Source organism: Rhinatrema bivittatum, chromosome 9 (assembly GCF_901001135.1).
Source record: "Rhinatrema bivittatum chromosome 9, aRhiBiv1.1, whole genome shotgun sequence".
NCBI lineage: Eukaryota > Metazoa > Chordata > Amphibia > Gymnophiona > Rhinatrematidae > Rhinatrema > Rhinatrema bivittatum.
The window spans coordinates 235592496-235619041 of NC_042623.1; the positions used below are offsets into that span (position 1 = coordinate 235592496).

General features: G+C 42.4%; 1 protein-coding gene, 1 long non-coding RNA gene and 4 other non-coding genes across 8 annotated transcripts; all 6 read left to right on the forward strand.

Moving 5' to 3' along the window:
* The first annotated feature begins 246 nt into the window (after positions 1–246).
* On the forward strand, positions 247–25666 carry LOC115099309 (eukaryotic initiation factor 4A-II). 3 transcript variants are annotated; one of them, XM_029616881.1, is made up of 12 exons: positions 247–398; positions 1406–1454; positions 1557–1689; positions 1957–2096; positions 3966–4134; positions 4646–4755; positions 5065–5208; positions 5507–5644; positions 7032–7121; positions 7408–7487; positions 8689–8745; positions 24232–25666. In XM_029616881.1, the coding sequence occupies exons 1-12, from the start codon at positions 355–357 to the stop codon at positions 24374–24376; spliced, it is 1299 nt and encodes a 432-aa protein (XP_029472741.1). In that variant the 5' UTR covers positions 247–354; the 3' UTR covers positions 24377–25666. The 3 variants fall into 3 exon arrangements, with proteins under 3 accessions (XP_029472741.1, XP_029472743.1, XP_029472742.1); XM_029616883.1 differs by lacking the exon at positions 24232–25666 and having other exon boundaries at positions 8577–8710; XM_029616882.1 differs by lacking the exon at positions 8689–8745 and having other exon boundaries at positions 248–398.
* Positions 1798–1867, forward strand: LOC115099683. The gene has a single exon (XR_003858858.1). It is a non-coding gene; the product is annotated as a small nucleolar RNA SNORD2 (small nucleolar RNA).
* LOC115099681 lies at positions 4835–5015 on the forward strand. The gene has a single exon (XR_003858856.1). It is a non-coding gene; the product is annotated as a small nucleolar RNA SNORA81 (small nucleolar RNA).
* Positions 5252–5426, forward strand: LOC115099680. The gene has a single exon (XR_003858855.1). It is a non-coding gene; the product is annotated as a small nucleolar RNA SNORA81 (small nucleolar RNA).
* LOC115099672 lies at positions 6855–6982 on the forward strand. Its single transcript, XR_003858848.1, has one exon. It is a non-coding gene; the product is annotated as a small nucleolar RNA SNORA63 (small nucleolar RNA).
* On the forward strand, positions 8752–20724 carry LOC115099310. Its single transcript, XR_003858740.1, has 2 exons — positions 8752–18376; positions 18420–20724. It is a non-coding gene; the product is annotated as an uncharacterized LOC115099310 (long non-coding RNA).
* Positions 25667–26546: the final 880 nt, after the last annotated feature.

Below are 26546 nucleotides of genomic sequence, written 5' to 3' on the forward strand. Positions count from 1 at the left end.
CGGAGCTTCGGCCGCCCTGCGACCGCAGGGCTGGAGAACTGGAAACCCCGTGGCTTTTAACAGCAGTGCTTCAATTTGCTGCAATATCCTTTCGCCTATGTCGTTAAGTAAACGAGTCCCTTCGACTTCAAAAATACCTCTATGGACCGAACCGCAGGACCGCGGGCGGGAATCGTTGACGTTACCTAACCGGGCCGATTAATACGGAGGTTGACAGGAATCGGCTATTAAGGGATGGTTTAGTGCCGGTTCGAGCACGCCTCTTTTCCGTTTGGAAAAAAAAAAAAAATAACGAGTCCCGGCCGGATAAAACTAGTGCGCAGCGACGATTTGTCCTTTTCAGTTGAGCACTGAATGCGAGTTCGGATCATGTCAGGCGGTTCTGCGGATTATAACAGGTAGCCGATTATTTGTGCCAAAGTAGAGCTGGTATCCTACTATCCCCCCTGTTCTACTGTGAGCGAGGGGGACACTACGACCCTTCTAACGGTTATGGGCGTCTATAAGGAGTCCGGGGTGGGGAAGGAGGGTGTCGGCGTGTGTGCCGCCTTTTGAGGCTTGGCAGCTGGTCAGGGGCGGGGAGATGTCGGCCCGGTTTATCTGGGCCCCGTGTGTTTGCTGGCTTACGATGATTGAGGCTTTTTTTTTTTTTCCCCTCCGTTTTCTTTGAGTGCTGGAATGCAGGGCCTCGTGCCGGGGGGGTGGGCTAAGAGGCGCGGGGGCCTGGTACTATTGCTTGGTGTCTGTTTGCGCCATATTGTTGACGGGGGGGGAGCGGGATGCGTGTCTGTGAACCCCGCAAGAATGGCGGAGGGCGGGAGGGCTGCAGAATTGGGAGCGGGCCGAGCCTGCGCGCAGAGGCGGCTCTAGAAACATCTAGAAGCGGCGGCACTCCCGTCTCCATGGGCCAGGGCCCTGTGAAAAAAAAATGGCCGCTTGCCTTCTCGATGTCCCGGGCGGCCGTTAGTCGGAGCCAGACGCCCACCTAACGGTTGCACAATTTTAAGACTTTAGATGAACTGAGCTCGTACAGTTTCCTGGCCAGTGAGTACATGGGGGTGACTGGTTGAGATGAAGATTGCGGCAGTGGTGAATTTTTACCTATAAATTATTGGTTAAACTAGTTGTGGAAGAGTGATAATGCTAGCTGTTGCAGAATTAGACTTTTTTAAGGACTAGGTGACACCTTTTGAGCGAACGGTAAGAGAAATGTCTTCATCTGCTTTCTTAACGAAAGTATAGACGGCGGTAAAACTTACTAAGTGATATTATAAAGGTGAGCAGAAGTATGGGATCCGCGAGTGGCAAAGACTGTATTGACGTTGTGTAGGACTGGAATGTGCAAGGTTCTTTTTTAAAAAGATTTCTGAGGCTTTAAGAGCTTCTAATTGCTATTTCTATACAGCAGAGACCATGGCGGCCCAGAAGGCATGGACCCCGATGGTGTTATTGAGGTGAGATGAGTGTTTGTTTTTTTTGGGAGGGGGTAGTTTTAATTTTATTTTGCTTTTCAGGATGGTTCACAAAATGTGCGTACTTCACCTTTTCTTTTGCAGAGCAATTGGAATGAGATTGTTGACAATTTTGATGATATGAACTTGAAAGAATCTCTTTTGAGAGGAATATATGCCTACGGTTTTGAGAAGCCGTCAGCTATTCAGCAGAGAGCTATAATTCCATGTATAAAAGGTAACTTTTTTTTTAGTAGAAACTACATGGTTCATGGAATAGAATTCTAGTTTGTATGATGTAACAGTTGATACCAGTGATACCATGCCTTGTAATCCTGACTTATTCAAGTGAGATGATGGTAACCATCTTTCGGGACTGACCTGAAATGGAGAGAATTATTCTTTGCTGATCACTTGTTAATATAGAATAAGGCATTGAAAGGAATAAAATATATATACTAAGAATAATTGTGGGTGCAGTAAATATGTATCCTACTTCTTTTAGGGTATGATGTGATTGCTCAAGCTCAGTCAGGTACTGGCAAGACAGCCACATTTGCTATTTCCATCCTGCAGCAGTTGGAGATTGATCTCAAGGAGTCCCAGGCTCTAGTATTGGCCCCCACCAGAGAACTGGCTCAACAGGTATTGATAGGGTAGTTAAAATCTGAGTGTGCTGCACAAGTTTCAGTTTCACAACTGTTGGAAACTGTGAACAGACTTTTAAGAAGGTCTACTTCCATTAAAAATTGAGTACTGTAAAGGTGGAGGACAGGACCAGCTTTAAATTTTGCTATTTGACTAGCTTTCCTTCTCTGCTGGAACAAGTAGTTTGAAGGATAAAATTTCAGAAATGTGTGAACATGATTAATTGAAGTAGACACAATTTTCCCTTTTTGCCACAATTTTCCCTTTTTGCCACAATGCTTAGTTTCAGTAGTTAAACTTTGGCACGGTTGTGCAATATGAAAACTGCAGTGCACATGGAATACATTGTATTTTTCTGCTGCTGTTAACATTGCATGTCCTTTATGCAGAATGCTGACTTTTCCTAAACATCTGTAGTTTTAAGTCACATTAATATAATTAAATATACAGCTATTCTATTTTCAGTGACTGGGGTTTTTAATTCTTAGTTCTTTAGAGTAAAATAGTAATTGTAAATCTTACACTAGTATAGTATTGAGTATTTACATTTCAGCATGAATTGATACAGTTGAGATGAAGTCAAATACATTTTAAATATCTTCAAGACTGAAAACACCCTGCTTTAATTTAACTTGCCTCCTGGCAGCAGGCACAGCCCTAAAGATTTAGATTTTACATTTTTGATTGTGGACTAGGAAAACCAGATTACAGTAAATGCTTGATTTCAACTGAAGTCTAAGACATGTAGTCTTGAGCACATTGTGAATCAGTGCTCTAACTATTAGACTAACAGTTAACTTTTTTTTTTTCCTAGCAAGTGATTAGTTATTTTTTTTTCTCCTATTCTGAAACTGGTATGACTTTTGCTTGGACAACTTTGTTCTGTAGTGTTGTCCTAATAGATGTTCCAAAAATCCACAATGGTATTGTCAATTACCATTTGGTTTTGATATGCATGTTGGGCATCTCTGGGTGCAAGTATGTTGTGTTATGGAACAAACAAGTAATTCATTTGACAGTTCTAAATGAGATAAAAGCAGGTTTTCATGATCATGTATCCAGTCTTTCCAAGCTTTTTGTGCCAGTCAGCTTCCCATTACTTAAATGTAATTCACCACTGTAAGAATGCCACTTGCTTAAAAATCTGGGTGATATAGATGAATGTGACTTGACACCATATATTTAAAAATTTCTTAACCACCAATCACTCACTTCTAGGTGGCTTACAGTAAAACATAATCAAACATCCATTACAGAACATAAAATCATAAACACAATCAACTGTCTTCCTGGCTCTAATAAAAGAACCAATACAGAGTTTAATCCATTTAAAAAATAAGTTGCAAGTTCCCCTATAACTGTTTACAATTTCTGTTCTTAACCTCCATTCCCAGTCTCCTATATAGGACAAAAAATAGTCATACCACACCAAAACTATGAATATGTGCATGCTTCATGAAAAATCTAGCAATCATCAATCTACTGATATTCATCCACTCAAGCTAAAAAAGCTTGTTCATAACAGCCTTAACTGCTTACCTAAATTTTGTCAAAGAGAATTCAGTCTTGAACATGCCTGGCAAGGTATTCCAAATAATTGGCCCTTGAATATAAAACAAGCATACTCTAAATTTATCCAGCCAGATTGCCTAGTTCTTATTGCTATTATGTATAAGTGGTAATTTGTCAGTTTCTTAGTTGATATACTTGCTGAAGTCTTGTATGATGTACGTTGTTAGTGTCTGTGTAAAGTAGTGGAGTTACCAGTTTTGGATACCTAATACTGAATCTTGATGTGGCCATGTAGTTTTGATTTTCAAAGCATGGAGTAGATTGGTGTCTAAATGAGTTTCAAACTTTTTTCAGATCCAAAAGGTAATTCTGGCTCTTGGAGACTATATGGGTGCCACTTGTCATGCCTGTATTGGTGGTACAAATGTCCGTAATGAAATGCAGAAACTTCAGGCAGAGGCTCCACACATTGTGGTTGGAACCCCAGGGCGAGTGTTTGATATGCTGAACAGGCGATATCTTTGTAAGTACTAGTTTTTCTAAAGGGGGGGGGGGGGGGGGACTACTTAATTTTGATGCCAGCTTTTTTTTTTTTTTCCCTGTAGTTTTAAATTGGTTTGGTTTGCTGGACCATACTTGCCCCTTCCTTGATCTCATATGAAATGTCTCCTGTTTGTTCAAAAATAGCACCAGTGCCATTTTCAGACAGGAATATCCACCCCTTTGTTTATTGGAAATCCCAGCAGGATTTTACAGCTGGGTTTTTTCATCAAATTTACTCAAAAGGAAAGCTGGTGAAGAGAAACAACTTGGGGCTTTTATTTCACTTTTAAATGGAACAACTTGCTGTTTGTTTTGTTTAAAAATAAACATGCCCTTGGACTCAATTTTTTGGCTGGTAGAACATGTCTAAGCAGTTCTCTGGGTCTTAAGCCTAGTCTCTTCTCCCATGCCAGTCTTTATATTCCCTCCATCCTGTATGCATATTTAGGTTTTGTCATTAATTTAAGCTTTTTTTGTTTCAAATTTATCAGCCCCTAAATGGATAAAGATGTTTGTCTTGGATGAAGCAGATGAAATGTTGAGTCGGGGGTTCAAGGATCAAATCTATGAGATTTTTCAAAAGTTAAGCACAAATATTCAGGTAATACTTACATTTTATTTGGTTGACCTTGTTTATAAAGTCTATAGCATTCATCTGTGAATTAAAGGCTACCTTTTAATACTTCCTGTTCAAGCACTGTGCCAAAACTACAGAACCTAGACTTTACTGTCTAATTATTGTAGTAATGCTAGCAGAGTACACACAGGAAGAAGAGTAAATGCTCTGCTTTGAGAATAAGACTTGGGTGGACCTCTTTCTTAATGTCCAGTGTCCTTGTCTTCAAAATGCAGTGCACATATGAAATATAAATCTTTTGAATGTTTGGTTGTAAACTATATATGTTCTTAGGTTGTGTTGTTGTCCGCCACAATGCCAACTGATGTGTTGGAGGTGACAAAGAAATTCATGAGAGATCCTATTCGTATTTTGGTGAAAAAGGAAGAGTTAACCCTTGAGGGTATTAAACAATTCTATATAAATGTGGAAAGAGAGGTAAGTGTTTTACATATAATTACATTTTAAGGTCAAATGATTTTGCTTCTTGGTAAAGCACTGTGCTAAAATTATTTGAGCTTGGAATGAATCCAGGTTTCTGTAATAATGCTAGCAGAGTACACACAGGAAGAAGAGCAAATGCATAGGATTGATGACTTGGGTGGACCTCTTTCTTAATGTCCAGTGCCCAGTGTCTAAGATCTGGTGCAATAATTCATCAGATTTTTAGTATGATCATAATTAAGTTTGTTTCTAAATACTTTTTGCAATGCAGTAATTACATTTCACTTTGTAGGAATGGAAGTTGGATACTCTTTGTGACTTGTATGAGACATTGACCATTACACAAGCTGTCATTTTTCTAAACACAAGGAGAAAAGTTGATTGGTTGACTGAAAAAATGCATGCCAGGGACTTCACTGTCTCTGCTTTGGTAAGAATTTTTCCATGTATTGGAAGAGTGGTAATTCATTACAGGTTGGCTCTTTAAAGTGTGTGGGGGTTTTTTTTTTTTTTTTTGTCTACACATCTTGTTTTCATGTTTTGTAGTTCTTGTTGCCAGCTGATTGAAAGAAAAATGTATTACTTAGATGGGGAAAAATATATAGCCCAGAACATACTAGGCTTTAAGTCTTGGTCACTATGTGAGAAGGCTAGCTTTTTAAGTTGAATCACACCACAAATCAGAGGTCCTAAAGTAAATCTCTATATTAACAAAATATTTCCCAGAAATACTCAATATGGCTGTTCTTTGTTACCTACTCAGACCCTTACCTGAGCACTCTAAAATCACACTCATGCATTACCCTTAAATACCTTCATTGATACCATACACATCTCATTCATGCCCCACTCATTCTGTACATAAAATATATAAAGTACTAGAAATTCCTTTGTATCCAATGTAATTACAATGCTAAATACATTTTTTAATCCTTATTTAACACACTTGTACCCTCTATACTTTTAAACATTTTGATGTTAACTAATCCATAGTAGTATAAGAGTAAGTCCCGCTGAAAATTAATCTAGTCAGAGAGCCTCGTTTCGCCCTAATACTCAGGGCTTATTCAGGGACGTAGTATCCTTTAAAATCTGGTATCCGTGTTCATACAGAACGGGTCCATTGCATGGTATTTCATTCGTCATGGATTTTCAGTCACTCATTATTGCTCACTCCATATGTCAGCTTAGCTGTAGTCCTCAGGTCTCTCCAATATAGAACCGTTTCCCAATGGTGGATAAGACACTTTAATGTACATATGCCTGTTTGACTGTCTTCAGGCATCCTAACACACACTCTGACTCCATCTCAAAAAATTTTCACAACCGGAACAGATTTCCCCTATTCAAACTGTTCCAGTGTTTCTCTGAGGCACAGCCCCCACGTTTGCACTGCTCAGGCACAACCTCCGCATTTTTAACTTTGTTTCAAACCAATCAGGAGAGCTTAATTACCTGCTGACAGCACCATCCAGGACACTGAATTCTCAACTAACTAGCTTAAGTTGGTCACTGAGAAGAAGTTTGACTACTGGATTGACTATCGTTGGATGCCAACCGAATTGTCTAGACAAAGTATATTTGTTTGGTCTGTTTGGAGATGGTTAATCTGTAGGATACTTTTTTTTTTTCTATTTGAGATGCAGGATAAGTTACAATATAGCTGTGAAGTGCTGTATTGTCGTTCCCCCTGCTCAAAGCAGTTTGATTCATACTATCCCTGCCTGTTTTGATCTCACAGCAGCCAGGGACGCTTGGTCTCATACATGTTTCAAATTTTTCATGGATAAATTTTAATGTGTAGTTTATCTCTACAGCATGGTGACATGGACCAGAAGGAGCGAGATGTTATTATGAGAGAATTTAGATCTGGGTCTAGTCGTGTACTGATAACTACAGACTTGCTGGTAAATATAATTCAGAATGAGCTACTAACCATGCAGAAAAAAAAAGCAATTGCAAGTGGCTAAATATTAGTGTGAATTTGAAAGGCTAATGAAACTTATTATACACACCAGATATTTGAATATCAAAGATAGCATGTATCATTGCAAAGGTATTCACAAATCTAAAATGGGGATGAATTTGTTTGCAGTACTGAACAGGTTCAACTGCTTAAAGTAAATACCACACCCTGGATTATAGTCATCACTATAACATTTCATTAAATGCTTATTGCTTGCTTTATTCCAGGCTCGTGGCATTGATGTGCAGCAAGTGTCCCTGGTCATTAATTATGACCTGCCTACAAATCGTGAAAACTATATTCATAGGTAAGTTCCTGCACTATAAAGCATTTTAACAATTCAGTGTATTTAGTACCATAATACTGTTCACTTTGAAACATTTTCAGTGTTCATCAGTGAGAAGGGGGCGATGGAAGTAGTACAGTTTAAAACTGGAGGGATCTTTCAGGGTCATGCACAGCAGGATAGGAGTACCCAGTGACTTATTTGCTTCTGACAAATTTTCTTAAGCTGGAGAACTACAGAATGCTCTGCAGATGATAGCATGGCTAATAAGACTTTATGTAAAACAGAAAGCTAAGGTACAACAACCTAGGCAAGCTTCTACCAGTTAGGAACTTTACACCTACACTATCTAATCTTCAGTGACCTGGAAATGTGTGCCCAGTATTTACAGTGCATTGGCCATTGCAGATATTGGTCCTGCAAGCAACTGTTGCAGCTAGGTATTTTTGATAGTGGCTACCAAGCTATCAGTAGTTGAATTAGGTTTTAATTGCACGGCTTCTCATCTTAGTTTTATTGATAAGCACTTGTGTGCTGGATAGTCAAGGGGTTTTTTACACAAGTGCTGGTAGCAAGGCAAATGTACAGTGATCATGAGTCAAACTATAACATGCTGTAGATCTCATCTAACATGTAGAGATGCTGCTAACTAATATGGAGTGGTAAGATTAGCCATTTTAACTGGTTCAAATACTAAACGTTTTTGTGGTTGTCATGTGCTCTGAAATTAATGTGCTATTATAAGTAGATTATCTCTTTATCCTTCTGAAGTTTATAGTTGAGGGGAATAGTTGTGTAATTTAAGATATTAAGTGTAGATAAATCTTTCAACCAATTTACATTTACTGTTGACCAATTCCTGAGGCAAGAGAATTTTAACATTGTACCATTTATGGTTTGCGATGCAGGATAAATTACAATATAGCTGAAGTGCTGTCTCCCTAGCCCCTGTTCCCACCACCCTTTCCCCTCTGCTTAAAGCAATTGGATTCATACTATCATGCTTGTTTTGAACCTACAGCAGCCAGGGACACCTTCTTGCAAAATTCTAAAACTGATCTACAGAAATTAATCTGCATTACAAAGCTATTAAATACTTTCTCCACACAGTTTAAAGCAATTACATGTAAGTTAAGGCGTAACACACAGCTGCTCCAGAGCTAAGACGCACTCATGGACACAGCAGAGGGGCCCATGGAAGTCATGTTTTTTTGCTGTTTAGAACACACTTCTGGTTGCAGTGTGGTGACCAGTGCGATGACGACAATTCTGTGAAAAGGTAAAAACCAAAATAGTTCCTAGGAGGCGTGTTTGTCTTGATCTGCAGGAGGGGTTACAGGAAAAATGATAAAATCTTAGTGGTGGGTAGTTTTGCATACTTGCCTAGGTTTCCGTGCCTTAACTTTTTGAGGCTGTAGAGCATCTTGTAATTGTACTGAAAATTAGTCTTTAATATAGTTCTGCAGAACTTGAATACCATGTATTACATGATCTGCAGTTCAACATTCTGTTGCCATAAATGATTACTAGTAGCTGCTGCCAAGGAGTTATAACTGGAGAGTTGCACTCAACAGACCTGAATGGCTACAGTATATAGTATTTATACAGTTGCTCTGTGCAAATGCAAAAAGGACTTGAGACATAGAAAGCTGACTAGCATACTTTTGGTTAGTTTGTATATGCCATATAAATGCTTAACTAGGGGATACAAGCTGATTCCTTCAATAGATGGATTTGGTGAATGGAATAAATTTTGAGCTGTAAAGCAGTACTTAGCTGTAGTCATGTATAGAGTAAGAAAAAAAAATGCAGTGAAGGATACAGATCATGCAGGTAAGAAAGAGGGGTTCTTGCTAAAGGAGCTTGGGAAGGGGAGATTCAGGGAGTAGCTAAGTTTTTGTTTGTTTTTTTTTTTGGGGGGGGGGGGGGAGATGGGAAGTGGTGAGTGAGTTGTGAAACATTTTGATTTTGTTCACTGCCTTGGGCTGCCTTCTTCCTGGGAAGACAGCATATAAATGAAATTTAGGATAAGGTGATGAAATGCAAAGTTTTTGTGCTTTAAACTTTGAAAGCAGAGCCAGAGAGGGCTATATTAAATATTTTGTGCACAAAATTGGCTTTAACATTCATAAAGCTGACCTTTTCTATTTTCTGTTAAGCAAGCTGATTTAGCAATTTCATGTGGGTGACATTCGGCAGCTCCAAATGGACTTGTCTTTTTGAAGCTGGTAGAGCTTAAAGTTCTGAGCATGTGTAGGTGCTCCCTTGCAAGTCTTCTCAGTCGTCTTTGCCTCAAGCACAGATGTGAACTCTCTCTCCTCTAGTTAAAAGATTTTTAAAGGAAAATCTTTTGCCTGCATCCAGGCAGGCCAGTCTAAACAAGTAGAGTTATGCACACCAACCACCAGATGGAGACAGATCAACAGCCTCGCTGTGTTCATACTCAGCACTGCACCATTTATAGTCTGCCAATATTCTGTCTCCAGCAGATGGTGGCCATGCATACTTGTGTATGTAGGCCTATCAGGAATTAGACTAACTGGGATGCTCCTGAGATGAGTTTTTCCCTCAGTTGAGGTTTCCAACTAGGAATCCAGTTTCAGGGACAGGAGAGGTGAAGGCAAAACACCCCTCCTGCATAGGGCTGCCTTGCTCACTGAAGTGCTTCCAGAAGGGTAAGGGAGCATTGATTCCTTATATTGTTCTGTCCCTTCCCTTGGGGTATTTTTTCTGTGGACTCTAGGGATTCAGGCAGCAGAGGCTTGAAAGATGCCCTTCCCCTTTTAGAGATGTCTGGAGGCACGAACAATTAAAAAAAAAAATAAATATGCAAATAGAGGCCTTGTGTGATCACACAGCTATCAGGAGATGTAGGCAATGGCTTCCTGGATTGGCACAGCTATTTCTTTTTCCATTTTTTTTCTTTCAAGAGGGAAAACTATGAACTAGCAGTGGGTTGGTAGACCACATGGTGGAACAAAGATGGTGCCTGGAGGTCAGCATGTGAAAAGGCCCATGCTTCGCTCAGCATGTAACATGCATTCTGTGCAGCCTAACTATTCACTTAAGTTTATACAGTAATTGTAAAGTGGCCCCCCTGGGGGGGGGGAATAGGCTGTAGTAAGTGAACTTGCCCCAGTGGGACTGTGGAAGAGGTATGGTCGTGTGTGTGTCCCGTCCCCCCAGGGAAGGGAAACCCTCAAACTCAGGTGACCAACAGGATAACCTTGCTTCAGGAACTCAGTTGGGTAGTGAGCCTGGACAAGAGCAGTCTCAAGCCTTCCCAGTCCTTGGAATATCTGAGAGTCCAGTTCAACACCAAACAGGGCAAGGTCTTCCTTCCGACCATGCGGATAAGGAAGTTGCTGTCCCAAGTGCATTGGTGGATGAGCTCGATACACCCAACAATGTGGAGCTATCTCCCAAGTTCTTGGTTTGATGGTGGTGACACTGGAAGTGGTGCCATGGGCAAGTACTCGCTGCTGTCATGTTGGAACCCATAGTCTCGACTATTTGATTCTCCTCCACTTGCTGATGGGAGTGTGCTCTCGGCTCCAGTGGTAACTGCAGGAAGCTCATCTGAGAGTATGCCCCTGTCCTTACCAAACTGGCTGGTCCTCAGACATTCCAGGGCTGGTGAGCTCACTGTCAGGAACTGTTGGCCCAGGGACGTTGGACCCGAAGAAGATGCCCTCTGAAATATCAACTGCCTGGGCAGTCAGATTGGTGCCTACAATTAAGCCACAGACTTCAGTGTCAGAGTATGTGATGTCGGACAATATAAAATTGTGGCCTGCATCAACTGCCAAGATAGAACCAAGAGCCAGCAAGTGTCACAGGAGATAAGACCACCTTATGGAATGGGTGGACATACATCCACAGATTTCAGCCTCTCCCACATCGCAGGAAAAGACAACATCAGAGCAGATTTTCTAAGCAGGGCGAGTGGGTGTTGTCTGCCAAAGCCTTTCAACTGATAGATCACTGGGGCCTCCCATCAATCAACTTGCTGGCTACATATCACAATGCAAAGGCTCACTGATTCACAAAAGGGATCGTCCCTAGCGATAGATGCTCTCGTTCAGACCTGGCCAGAAGAGTTGCTTTATGCTTTTTCCTCCATGGCCCCTGAGCACCACAGGGGATTAGACCTACTAAAAGCTGCAGATTGGCCCAGATGTCATGGTGTGGACATATGAGACTCCTGGTGGAGACCCCCTCCCACCACACAGAGACCTGCTGCAGCAGGAACCTGTCCTTCATAAGGATCCAAATCAATTCTGTCTTTATGGTCTGGCCCTTGGAGGGCTTGCCTGATGAAGCAAAGATATTTTGCAGTAGAAATTGTCACCTTACTCCACACTTGGAAGCTTTCTACATCCCTAGCATATGTGCAAGTCTGGAGAGTATTTGAGGCCTGGTGTGAGGAAAATGGTGCTGCTCTCCCCCCCTCCCCCAGGTGGTCAAAATCCCTCTAATTCTGGAATCTTTGTAGGACAGCCTGAATAAAGGTTTGGCCCTTATCTTCTTGAAGGCACAGGTAGCAGCACTCTCCTGTTTAAGGGGCAAGGTGAATGGATGTCTGCTCATCCGGATGTGGCCAGTCTTCTGAAAGAGGTGAAGCACCTTGGGCCACCCCTATGGTGGCTGGTTCCCTTGTGGTATCTTAAACTAATACTGGGAGTTTTGGCAGGCCCTCCTTTTTGGCTGCTGCGCAGTCTTTCCTTGCATTTAAGATTAACAGTGTTCCTGGTGGCTATATGTTCAGCACGTTGCATCTCTGAACTGCAGGCATTGTCAGGAACAGTTCCTCTGGATGACTCCAGGAACATTACAGCTTCATACTGTTCCATCCTTCTTGCCCAAGGTAGTCTCAGAGTTTCATTTGAATCAGTCTATTTCGTTGCCATCCTTGGATAAGCACAAGGAGGAATACCGCCTCCATTTGAATGTCAGACTTTGGTGCAGTGTCCAGAAGTTTCAGAACTGTTCCAAAAGCTGGACCACCTGTTTGTCCTTCACGGTGGAAGGAAGTAGGGAGAATCAGCTTTGCAGGCTGCCATAGCTTGCTGGATTAAAGAGGTGGTCACGGGAGCCTATATGGAGGCAAGAAAGCCATAACATTCTCAGGTTAAAGCTAACTTCACTAGGGCTCAGGTGGTCTCATGGGCGGAAGATAAGACTGTCTCCTATTGATATCTGCCAACCGGCAATGTGGCTCTCTTTGCACCTCTTCTCCAAGTTCTGTTGCCTGGATGTACAGGCCTCAGAGGATGCAGCCTTTGCAAGGGTGGTGTTAACCGGACTGCGGGCAGCCTCCCGTTCCCGATCAGGAGTAGCATTTGTACATCCCGTTGGTCCTGAGTCTATCTGGCAATGCACTAGGAAATGGAGAAATTACTTACCTGATAACTTTTCTTTAATGTAGCAGATGGACTTAGGCAGCTGAGGGTGGGATGCTAAGAACTGTGCCAAAAATTTGCCTGTGAATATCAAATCAATATCCAGTCCCTAGATCAGGGCACCTATATTCTTACTGGGGTTCAGTGTTTGAGAACAGTTATGGTGATCTGTTTTTAATCATTTTTAATCACATTTTTTTCACTAGTAGGTCCACAGTGGCTATTGAAGAGAATACTGGAGGGCTGAGGTGTATGTAGGGTGAGGTCAGCATAAAATCTGACAAGTCTCCATCTGCTGGCAGGGGAGCATATCCCATTGGTTCTGAGTCCATCTGCCTACACTAAGGAAAACGAAATTATCGGATAAACAATTTCTCCATTGGAGGATGGAGAGATTTTCCTAGAAGTAGTGACACATAGAACTTTGCTGCTGTTCTATAGGGATGAGTTGGCAAGATTGATTTCCCAGTTGCTGCCCCTGGATCAGGAAATGACTGATCAGTCTGAGTTCTAAGGAAGACCATATTGTCAGTTTATGGAAGGCATCGTGTTTTTCCCTCATGAGGTCGTACAGGAGTTAATTGTTTAGTGGGGTTCTCCTGAGGTGAATTTTTTAAAGGAGGTAAGTCCTCCCTTGATCTTCAGGCAAGAGCAATTCTACTTCCCAAAAGTGGCTGTGATAGTGTACTTAGTCACTAAGTGAAACAACCTGGTGGAAGGTGAGGCTGCTCTAGATGCACAAGATAGGATTGAGCCTATATTTGAGGCTGTGGTCACGAATCTATAAACTTCAGCCTGCTGTTGCATTGTAGCATGGGCTGGCTTGCATTTGACCCAGGAAGTCCCAGGAGAGCCTGGTCATTCCTTGAAGCCAAGGGCAGCCTTTTTGGCAGATACAGGCTATGATTTAGCATGCTCTGCACCTCAAGTTCTGGCTTTCGTAGTAGCATGTCCTTGTCTTTGGCTGCATGACTGTTTTAGTGGATACCATCTCATATTTGAATCTGAAGTTTCCCTTCAGGGGTTGCCTCTTGTCGGGCAACGGGTTGGAGAACATGGCCAAATGGGAGATTCTAAGATTCCTTAGTTATTGGAAGATAGAAAATAGTCTTCTGGTCTACATGCTCTAGAAGCTGTTTCATGACTCCAGAAGATTTCGGCCAAACAGGGTTAGGAGGTCTGTCCTTTCATGCCAAGAATGCTGGAATCCCCCAGCCCATTCCAACAAAATTTTGGGGGTCCATCATTCGTTTCCAGAGATGGGTGGATGCTGCTCTTACCAGAGGTGGCCCCATATTACATCTAATCGGTGGGTGCTTGACATATGGTTACTGACACAGTTTCTTCGTGTCACTCCCAAGAAGAGAGCTGCCATGCCGACCAACTTGCAGGAACTGATCATGCTAAAGGCTGTGGTTCCCATGCCAGAGGATCAGGAGGGTATGGGGATGTTCCATTTCCTTTTTTTTTTTTTTTTCCCAAAAAGGAGGGTTCCTTTCAACTGATACTAGACTTGAAAGGGTCAAAACCTTTGGTGGGTAACCCATTCCTGGATGAAACCTTGTTTATCCATGATCATGGCCGTACAGCAGGGGGAGGCTTTTTGTGTTTCTGGGTTTGACAGAGGTCTACCTACACATTCCAATCTAGGAAGATGAGTGGCTTTTATGCTTCACTATGCTTGGTCAGCATTACTGTTTTTAGGCCTTACTGTTCTAGTCTCCATTCAGGAACAGGATCTAGGCATTGTTGATCCATTGAAATCTGCTCAGTGAGCAGCAACAGCCAAGAAAACAAATGGAATACTAAGAATGATCAGGAAAGGAATGGAGAGTAAAACAGAATATATCACAATACCTCTCTTGCTCCATGGTAAATCATCTTGAGTATTGTATGCAGTTCTGGTCACCATATCCTAAAGATACAGCAGAATTAGAAGGGAAGGGCAACCAGAATGATAAAGGATTATTGATTGATCAGCTTACTCATTTCAAAATGTTTGAAGACTAGGAAACAAGTTAATAGAATATTTTTTACTCAACACATAATTAAACTCTAGAATTTGTTGCCCAAGGATGTGGTGAAAACTTAGTATAGCTGTATTTTAAAAAAAAAACAAAACAAAACACTTTTTTTTTGGACAAGTTCCTGGAGGAGAAGTCCATAAACTACAAAGGTGGAGTTGTAGAAATCTACTGCATATTCCAGGGAATCTACCTATGCAGGTAATGGTGGCAGTAGCAGCAACTCTTTGCAAGGAAGGAATATTAGTCCATCAATAGCTGGACGACTGATCAGAGCCAAGTCTGCCAATGAGTCATACTGTCCAGCATGGTTCAGGTGCCACAAGAGGTGAGTAGTCAGTCTGGCCAAGAGCAGGTTGCAGCCCACTCTGATTCTGGAATATTAAGGAATAAAGTTTGATAGAGCACATGGCAAAATGTTTCTCCTGGATCATCGGATCACTCATTCATATGGGTCTATCTGCAGACTCATGGGTCCATGGTGGTGATTCTAGAATTTCACTGCAGAAGGCATTGCTATTTCTATCGAGTCCTCTGTCTTAGGGATACAGCTGTCTCTCCTGGCAGCAGTGAAACAGCACTTGCTCTGGTGGCTGAGCAGGAAACATCTCTCCAAGGGGGATGAATTTGGAGGTTCCTGAATGCATTGTGATCACCTGTTCTGGGTTCAGACCATGAACACTGGCATTCTGACCTGGGGGGAGTAATCTTTCTGGGGGCTTATTGCACCCAACTACTGCAGGTGCTTACCCAATATAAACACACTTTCTGGGATTACACCTGGGGGCTTGAACCTAGGAGCTTATTCCCTACACAGGTGGCTACACAAACTTTTGATTCAGTACATCATGGTGCCATTAGGAAGCATTTCTCAGTGCAAAATAGTAAATGAGTTCACTCAGGTTGGCCTGTAGCCTTCAAACTAGCCTGTGCCTGGGTGAGAATTCTGAATCCACATGGCCCAACCTCCATAAACACCTTCAGCCAGCATAACATAAAATGACATCACCATGGATGCAAGTTTGCAAAAATGGGGAGCCCAATGCCAGGAACTAGTGGTACAGGGTCAGTGGTCAGAGGAGATGTCTTGGTCCAATCACATGGAGGCTCTAGTGATTTTGGTTAGCACTGTTACGGTTTGTGGATTTGGTTGGTCAGGGGAGCAGTGTACATGAGGGAAAATTCAAGTGGTAGCATACATAAATCCGATTGAACCCAGTCAGCAGTCTCAGATGGGACATGTTACCATCATGTACAGAGCAGTCCCTGCAGGTGTTATCAGCTTCTCATATATTGTGGGTGTCAAGGCAGATTGCCAGTTCCCATTCTCCCAGAGCTAGACAAACTCTAGTCTTCCGGCTCAGTCTACCATGCTTGGCTCTGATAGCAAGCAGTGTGAATGCAAAGGTTAGGGTGGGTCTTCAGGTAGTAGAAAGGTGGCCATGGGATAGGATGATGTATATTTCCCCTGTGGCAATGGTAGGTGGGTCGCTTCAGAAGATAGCTTGACACCCTGGGTTTGTACTCTTGGTAGCTCCAAGACTGGCCTCCTGGTCTGGATTTGCAGCCTGTTCAAGTTACCGATGTGCAGGTATCTGTCTCAGCAAGGACAGATGTTTACACAAGAATCCAGACCAGTTTTCTTATGGTTTGGCCCTTGAAGTCTAGACTGTCAAAGCAGGGGGGTATTCATTGGTGAGCGCCTTGTGAGCTCCAAAATTTTCCATTTCATTGGCTTACTTATGAGGTTGGAGAATATTTGAGTATTGGTGCATGGAGCCGGAAATGTCGGCCAACACCAGTGACCGTTCTGATTCTATATCTTCTCCAGGATGGTTTGATTAAAGGATTGGCCCTTAATATTCTTAAGGAACAGATGGCAGCCTGGATTTGGCTCACTTTTTTTGAGGGGTGTCAACACATTTGACCACTGCTGTGGATTCCAGTACTACCTTTGGCTCTGAACTTGGTATTGACCTTATTAGCAGGTCCTACCTTTCTTGCTCCAAGCAGCTTTCCTTAGGTTGAAAACAGTTTTTCTAGTTACCATATGTTTGGTGTGGCAGATCTGAGTTGCAGGCTCATTCTTGCAGAGAGCCTTTCCTTGTGATTATTCCAGATAAAGTGCAAATTTGGACAGTACCATATCTTACTGAAGGTAATCCTAATATTTTCACTTGAACCTGTCCATATCCTTATTGTCCTTGGACAGGGATGAACAAGAGTTCTAGGAATTGTAGCTGCTGGATGTGAGAAGGCCATATATTGTACTACATTAAGGTGACTAGAGCTTTTTGGGAAAATGGATCATCTTTTCAACCTTGGTGTAAAACAAGGTGATAACTGCATCCTGTGTGGATACAGTGCTGCTGTTGCCAAAGCAGGCAGTGTCTTGGGCAGAATTGCAGCTCACATAACATTCAAAGATCTGTAGAGCATGCATATCTTTTTCAGACATTGACTGGATTGAGGATTTGGGAGAATGTAGTTTGCCAGGGCAGTGTTGATGGGGGGGGTGGGGGCTCTCAGGCAGCTTTCTGCCCTAAGAAATAGCTTTGGTACGTCCCACTTGTGTGGACTGGCCTGCCTGGATGCAGAGGAAGGTGAAATTACTTAACTGATTTCCTCTTGGACAGGCAGGCCAGTCCATGCTCCCACCCTGGGTTGCCTATAAGGTCTACACTGTATCTGACCCAGTTAGGGACTTTGATAGAGGGAAGGTTTGCAGGCTGATGGTGTGATCAGATCTGATAAGTAGGCCTGCTGTTCTTCTTTGCTTGCTGCTTTTTCTTCTGGGTCATATGCTTCTCATTCTACTGGAAGTTAACAGATGAAGAGGAGCAAAACTGTTAAGGGAATGGAATGTTCAGTGTTGGAAGTTCTAAAAGTTGAAGCTTGTTTATTGTCCAGTTAGCTTTTCAGGAATACTGTCAGTACAGTGCTGTGACAGTCAGGCCGTCTTGCATCTGGTTAGTGTGCATAACCCATTTGTTTGGACTGGCCTACCTGTCCTAGGGGAAAGGAAAAAAAAAAAAAAAACATACTGCTGGAGTGACCTTTCATGTCCAGACAGAAGATATCAACCAAGGCAAGAGGCTTCAAATGTCTGTAGAAAGATGTCCCTCACCAGGCACAAACTATTACAGATGCCTCTGTCTGGAACTATGCCTATGGACTGATGTCCCCATACTTTCAGAGATCCCAGGCTGCTTTGCATCAAATTGTATAAATCTCGAGTCGCAGTAGATCCTTGTCCTGCAATGCAGTCTCGTATGTCTGGGGAAAATAGTTGTGTAGGAGCTCATCAAACTCAGGCTGAAGATGTGGGATGGAGTTCCACTAGCTACCCTGTATCTAAGACAAAGCTACCTCAATCCATAATGCCATTGCAGTCTGTGGCGAAGAATGTGCAAACATTGAGTGCATCGGCACAACAGCATTGATGCACAACTTGCTAAGATATTTGCACAACCTGCCAAAGCAGGTTGTGCAAAGCAGTTGCCTGCTTTGGCAACCTGCCAAAGCAGGTTGTGCAGCTCCATCACTGCTCTCTACATTAATGGTGGGGGTGGAAGGGGAATAGAACAAAGAGCTAAGAGAAACAGATAAGTATGAGAGAAAAAATGTGTGAAGCTTGCTGGGCAGACTGGATGGGCCATTCGGTCTTCTGCCGTCATTTCTATGTTTCTAAGCATTTCTTGCAGTCACATGGTGCTCGGGATATGCCATCACAAGATCCCACGATGCACAGTGCAAGGACCCACTGCAAATCTGTAACTTTCTCCAAGGTGTCCAAGCTACCCCATAGAAGCCACTGATGCATCTACCTCAGACTGGAATTTATCAAGATACTTTGCTAACACAGCTCTGCACAGCCTAGTCTAAATCTGCATGAGAAGGGGGTCAGGTTGCCAATAATCAGGGCACTAACTCTGCCTAGACAGGTGGCGGAAGGACTTTACCTCCTATAAGTACCACTTCTAACAGGCTGGTTTCTAAGAGAACATCAATTACCTGTGCCAGAACAGTGGACACATCAATTTCACCAAATCACAGATTTGGTCAAGCTTCTTCCTTCTGACCAAGGAGACTGAAGGAACATTCTTCCTTTGTATTTGCACATCTTCAGAGAGCATCCTGATTCAGAAAAGGTGGCAGAGTTTTACATCAAGCAAGAAGGAATGGGATCATAGTCTCTGCCAGAAATCCCTAAAAATCTGGAACTGAGTGGAAACAGCTTTTTCTCCTAGCATGTAACCAGATGGACTCAGCACCAAAGGGTTATGTGCTCCCCTGGTAGCAGATGGAGACTGAAAAGCTGACAGTGCCCTAGATATACCCCTGCAGTGACCTCAGCCATTCAGTATCTGTCTCCTAGCAGATGTGGATTGTGCCTTCTCTATTGGGAACACAGTACTCTTTAGAGGAAATTTTGCCTCTAAATTGAAGAAAGATCGAGCCTGACTCTCCTGCAGTGATACTAATGGTCCCTCTCCCAGTTGAGAATTCCTGAGGCAATTTCCAAGATCCCTCAGAGGTGTAGCAATTTCCAGTCATGGACTTTGCTGAATCAGCGAAAAGGCAGTGGGTGCAGGAAGTCAAGCGCAGTGGTGACTACCTATGCCTGTGCAGCCGGAGACAGCTCAGATAAGAATTCCTCCAATTCAGAGATGTGGAAGGGCTTCGGTAAGTCTTTCCTCCAGTCTCCTTGCTCGGCGCGCCATACAGACAACATTCCTGATCCTGTTAGGACAAGGGAAGGGGTTTCCCCTCTTCAGACTCTGTGGGCACTCCACTTGGCAGGCTGTGGCGGTGCCATCTTGTGCACAGTTTGTTGTGGCATCGTTTCCCCCATTGACTGGTATGCATGGTGCAGGCCGTACCTGTTGTGCACTTAGCATGCACACACATGGGCGCACAACCGGACGCTTATACTTGCACGCGTTGGGGTGGATTTGTGTGCGCTCAGGCACTAACCGGCTGAATGCACAAGCTACAGTTTACTACGGCTCCGGCAACAAAGCACAAGTGACACTCCCTGCTGTCATGTTGGAACCCATTCTCTCAAGGCTACTCAATTTGCCTCTACCTACTGTTGGAAGTATGTTCTCTGTTCCAGTGATGGCTATAGGAAATGCATCTAAGCAAGGGTGTAAGCCTGACCCCACGGAACTGATGCAAGCCTCCGAGGGTGGGGAGCCCACTGTCAGGAATTGACAACACAGGGGCAATTGGACCAAGGAAGAGGCGTGCTGGAACATAAACCGCCTGGAAGCCCAAGCTGTCAGACTAGTATGTCTGCAACTCAGCCACAGGCTCCAGGGACAAGCAGTTCACGTGATGTCAACGGTAGTATGCATGAACCACCAGGGAGGAACCAAAAGCCACCAAGTGTCTCTGGAGATATTTCCCCTTATGGAATGGGCAGAGATAAATCTATAAGGGATCTCTGCCTCCCACATCGTGGGAAAAGACAACATCAGAGCAGACTCTCTCTCAGCAGGGAGAGTCTGAATCCAGGAGAATGGGCATTGTTGACCAGAGCCCTCCAGCTCCTAGTAGATTGCTGGGGCCTCCAATTAATTGACCTGGCCACACCTCACAATGTAAAGGTCCCCCAATTTTTTTTCTTCAGTCACAGAAGAGATCACCCTTGGCCAGAGGAGGGCTTTCTGTACGTATTCCCTCAGTGGCCTCTGCTGGGCAAGGTCATTCACAAGATCAAATGCCACAGAGGATTAGTGCTTCAGGTGACCCTGGATTGGCCCAGATGGTATGCAGAAAGCTTCTAGTGGAGAGCCCCCTATACCTCCCCCCCCCCCCCCTTTACAGGGACCTTCTCAAACAAGGTCCAGTCCTTTGAGGACCCAACTCTGTTTTCTTACGGTTTAGTCCTTGAGAGGGCTTGCCTGAAGTGTAGATATTTGGTGGCTGTAATCACCACCTTGCTCTGTGCGCGGAAGTCGTCGACCTCCCTGGCATGTGTGCGGATCTGTAGAATATTTGAGGCCTGGTGCGAGGAACATTGGGTGTCCCCTCGGATGACAAAGATCCTCTTGATTCTGGCGTTCACAGGATGGCCTTGAACAGTCCCTCACTCCTTGAAGGTCCAGGTGGCAGCTCTCTCCAGTTTGAGGCAAAGTGAACAGAGCTCACCTATTGACACGTCTGGACTTGGCCCATTCTCTAAAAGGAGTTAAACCTCCGACCACCCTTAAGTGGCCAGTCTCCCTGTGGAACCTCAGTCTAGTATTGGAATTCTTAGCAGGACCTTTCTTTTAGCCACTACGTGAAAATCTGGAATCGAGTGGAAATAACTTTTGTATAGGCTAAATATGTTGGGCATCTCCACTTAGCAGGGTGTTTCAACCACATGAGTGCAGCAGTCTGGCTGCCGAGCTCTTCAGTTTATGGGGTCTGCCAGACACATTCATGTCACGGCAGAATGCAAAACTAAATCAATCCAAACAGACTAAGACTAGCTCAAGATGCTTTCCTTCTTGATTTGGGGGCAAAGCCTCATGTATGCTTTTTCACAGTTCTTGCCAAAACAGTGCAGAAGGTTCTTCAGGACCATGCTAGTCTGATCCTTTATAGCTCTGGTAAAGCCCAGACAGATCTGATACATCTCATAACTTTCCAGCAGTCCTCCATACCTCTGGGGATGACCTTGCATCTTTAAAGACAGGACACTGTTATCCCAACCTTTCAGCCCTCAATTTCACAGCTTGGATGTTGAGTACTCTGTAATCACTGACCTTCACTTACGTAAGAAACTGCAGATATACTAATCTCCTTTAGAAAACCTTTAATTACAACAAACTATGCTTTCAAATGGAATAGGTACTCCAAATATTATCAAAACACCTTTTAGACTTGACTTGCAACCCTAAGCACTTGCTGAAATATTTCTCCATATTTGATTCTAGGCTTGCCACCTCTTTGCGAGTGTATCTCCACAAATCTCATTTATTGAAAAGCATATGGTATATCAAGCCCCCAGTACAAAAGCTAACTCTTGTGGGACCTGAATGTGGTCCTTTCTTAGCTAATGAAACCTCCCTTTAGGCCATTGGACTCAGCTTCTCTGAAGTACTTTGCATGGAAAGTGGTGATCCTTGTTGCAGTGACTTCAATTAGAAATCAGTGAAGGCCAAGCTCCTATCTTAAGCTCTTCCACAACAGGGCAGCTCTCTGTACTCAGTTTTCTACCAGTGGTCATTTTTGGCTTTCCATATCAAATCAGTTCATCATATTGCCTACCTTCTTTCCTAGGACTTATATGTATGAAAATGAAAAAGCCCTACATACTTGATTGTAAAAGGTCCATAGCTTATTACAAGAAAAGTACTGGACTGCAACATAAAACCTTCCAACTGTTTCTCATATGATACAACACTGAGTAGCGGCTGCAAAGTGTACCTTATCTAACTTGCTAGTTGAGTACATTTGCCACTGCTAAATTTTAGCAGCACAGTCACACTAAATGCTTATCAAATGAGAACCATAGCTGCTTCTGTTGCTCATTTTCAAGTATCTTATTGACACCTGCAAAGCTGCAGCTTTGTCTTCCGTTCCTACATTTTTATATCACAGTACTTAACTTCTCAGACAGTAAACTTGGATAAGTAGTTCTGCATAATCTGGTCTCACTATAGTCCACTCTCCATGAGTGGGGGTTGGATAGTTTGCTAAGTAAATGCTCTATCATCCTCTGCTTGGGTCTCCCCATATGTAATGGCAAATTCCCCCTGCTCATCGGGGGGGGGGGGGGGGGGAGCATATTTGCTTACCATAAACAGTGTTGGTTTTCTGTAGGTAGCAGAATGAATTAGCTATGGAATATCCACCTGTCTCCTTTAAAGTGTTGACTACATAGCCAGATTAGCTCTAGTACAGATAAGTCTACACTTCATGCAGGAACTCCACACATGCTAAGTACAGCTCAAAGCTCTACTATATTAGAGAAGTATATTCTGTGCTGCTGAATGTTACCCACATTTAATTGTTAAATCATCCTTCTATGGAAACAGTAAGCAAACTTGCTATATCCCCACTTTGCACTATAGTGTGGATATTTACCTGAACAAAACAGGGCTGGAGGTGTGGTGAAGGAGGCTAACATCTTGCTGTACTGTATTGAGCACTATATGGCTAAATTGCATTCAGTTTCATCTGTCAAACAGTTGTCCTAAAGCTATCAAGATTACAGATTTTGTTCTGCTAGCTAGATATTGAATCCAAAGTGTGTGTGGGGGGGGGGGGGCGTTAATGGTGGCCTAAACCAGGGACAAACAAACACTTTGAGCCACAGTCCCTTCATTCATGCAGTTGGTTGGGGCTCCCCAAGATGGGTCACTTTATTATACACAAGGAGTATATTAACCAGGCAGGCACTTTGCCAATCAGTGGCTCAGGCAGAAAGGCACATTCCATACCTCATAACCAGACAGTTACCCCATACCTTGCCAGGCACACACTGATGTAATGCAAACCACACCTGACAATATAGACACACACGCCACATCATGCTGGTAAGAGCTAGAAAACATTTCAAAAAATTTAAGATGCCAGGTGTTTGTTTTTGTTTTAAGGAACAGAGCCCATCCTACCCTGGCCAAATTTTTCTCAGTTTTTCCTATCTTTTTGTATCTTAGTTTGCTCATCTTATTTTCTCATGTTTTTTGATTTTGCTTATTTAACATCACTAGTTTTTGCTTTTATTCTGCCCATTCCCCTCTCCAACTTCACCACTTTTTTCCTCCAGCAGGCAACAGCTGTGATTTCTTTCCTAGGGGCACGACCTCCTTTTGGGCTGAGGACTGAAGGTTGTGGAACACTGCAGTGGCATTTTAAGCCTCTTCCCCCACCTGGGCCCACCACAGCAGAAGCAGCTGCCCTCCCTAGCCATCAAGAGACACATGGCTAATCTATGGCATGCTTACAATGTCATATGCTCCGATAGCTCCCTCCGTGAACTTGCAGTTCCCCCACAGCACAAACTCGAGAATAGCATTTTTTTTTTTTTTTCCTGATTAGGAAGTCTGTGTGCCCCCCTTCAGGCTTTTTCAAGTTCCACTGGAAGGGCCTGTCCCCTAGTTTGCTATCCCTTGGCCTAAACTGTCATAAGCCTGCTAAAACAGCTGCTGTGACTAGTATGATTAAGAACCTTTTTGGGGCTTTTATTCATAAAGCTGTTGACTAAGAAATGGAAATGGAATGTCCTGATAAAATAAGCCTTTTGGGGAAAAGTAAGGAATTAAGGCAAGGGTAAAAAAAAAAATCACTGATCACTTGTAAGTCTTGGCTTCAGACAATTAATACTTGATTTCTTTGTAGAATTGGCCGTGGTGGTCGTTTTGGCAGAAAAGGTGTGGCTATAAACTTTGTTACTGAAGAGGACAAGCGAATTCTTCGTGATATTGAGACTTTCTACAATACTACAGTGGAGGAGATGCCTATGAATGTGGCTGATCTCATTTAGTCATTGGGATGAGATTTTGAATGCAGTGCTCGCTCTGTTGCTGACTAGGCGAACCACGACGTGCATTGTGCTTCTTTCTTTGGAAATATATTGAATCTTGTCTTAATGCTCATAACGGATCAGAAATACAGATTTTTTGATAAGCGAAACGACACTTGTCGTGAGCTCTTGTAGCGCAAGCCATTGGCTTTGTCCTCTTTACAGAGTTTAGACTGTTGGGGTGGGTTGTGAAGACATGGGGTCTTTAAATTTTTTCTTTAAGCATTTTTTTCCTAGTTCTATAAAAATGTTTGTATTAGATGTTCTGTATCATTTAATTATTTACTTGTGGACTAAAAGATATAAGTGCTGTATAAAATCAGCCAATTATGTTAAACTAGCATACATGCATTTATTGTACATTTCATAGTTAGTCTAAATTGGAAAGGCTTTTCAAGTTTAAAGTTAGAACTTATTTTCATAGATGAACATATGCATTTGTATTTATTCAATAAAGTATTTAATTAGTGGTAAGTGTGATCTGGACTCTGTTGCTCAGCCCCAGCAATCTATTCTACTATGTCTTAGGTAGGGTTAACCCCAGTTAAATTGCCATATTGCACATGTCTTAATGAAGTTTGAATGTTCAATAAATTGTATATTCACTTTGATTCCAAAGTTTTTACTTCTTGTATTGTATACCTCCAGTTTTTGGAAATTCCAAGTAATATGTACATCTCATAAGATGGGGAAGGTTAGCTATGTGGGTAGTTTTTCTGTATGGTTAGTGATTTCTGTAAATCTGCATTTGTTTTGTAGTTTTACAGTACTTGTATCTTTTAAGTCACTTCCCCCTCCTATGTCACACTGTTCCATTATAGTGTTAAGTAAAACTATTCTTTCAGAACAGATTTGGAAACTGAAAACATAGTTGTTACAATGAGACTAGATTCTTTTATTTCTGTCAAGTTGATAGTTAAAGATGACTAAGGCATCTCTAGTTTGCAATAAAATTCCATTTGTGAGAATGACTTGGAGATTAATAGAGTAAGTTTCTAGTTAAAAATGGGTTAAGAAAAATGTCTGTTCTGTTTATTGAACAATATATGTAAGTGCTATGCAATTTGTCACATCAGTGCTTTTTATTTCCTGAATTTCAGTGTAAATTTAGTGTTTAATTACAGCATGGTGGTATGTTGGGAATAAAAATTTTAGGTTAAAAGCAGGTTTAACATGTTCAGTTTTGTTGTTAAGGGTAAGGGCAGTGCTATTGGTGACATTAAAAAAACAAAAAACAAAACCCAAACAAAACTGCTGTTGCCCTGGCCTTCAGTGACTGGCTGTGCTATTATAGCCTTTCTGTGCATGAAATTACAGCAGGAGTCACAGCAGGCTGTAGTTTTCAGAATAACCTATCCCTAAACTTTTTTCCATTTCTTTACTGTATTCACCTCCCTTCATGTAATTAGGAAATGCCAGGGACAAGACACTGGTTATTGGTGAGCAGAGTACTGTGCTGCTGTTTGGACAGGGTTGGAATACAAGTAAGCAAAAATTAAACTGTACACATTAAAATATGCTGTTCTTTGCAAATCATTTTTGTGTACCCCAGGTCATGTTAATTTCTGCTACAGTAGGTATTGCAATGAGTAACTTAAAAGTGTAAGTAAAGAATGTATGCTAAAAGTTCTGTATTTTCTACTCTACCTTATTACATCAGGTGTTGAGGCTAGTTTTTGCTGCCTTTAACTTCCTAAACTATTCATGATTGTATATTTTGTCTAAAGATTTTACTCCTCTGGGCTACAAGAGGATAGCAGGAGATGCAAGTTGGTGGAGGGTTGGGTAGCGAGTTCTAAAATCTTAATTAGTGCTATGTAAAATGCCTTGAATTATACTACAGATGAACAGTAGCCAAAAAATAACTGTCAGCTTCAGAACTTTTTTCCCTGATTTCAGAAAAGGAGCATATAAACTGCCTATCTACATAGTAACAGCATCTTTTCTCTTCCCTGGTGCCTTAACTAATCTCTCAAGCTTTACCCTAATAGTGGGTTCCATATCTGTTCTAAATTTCTATGTAAATTTTATTTAGAAAGTACTTATTGTTTGTTCCAGTACAGGTTCGGGCAAGATGAAAAGCATTCAATAAAACAGTGACATTAAAAAAAACACAACATACTTGTCATTT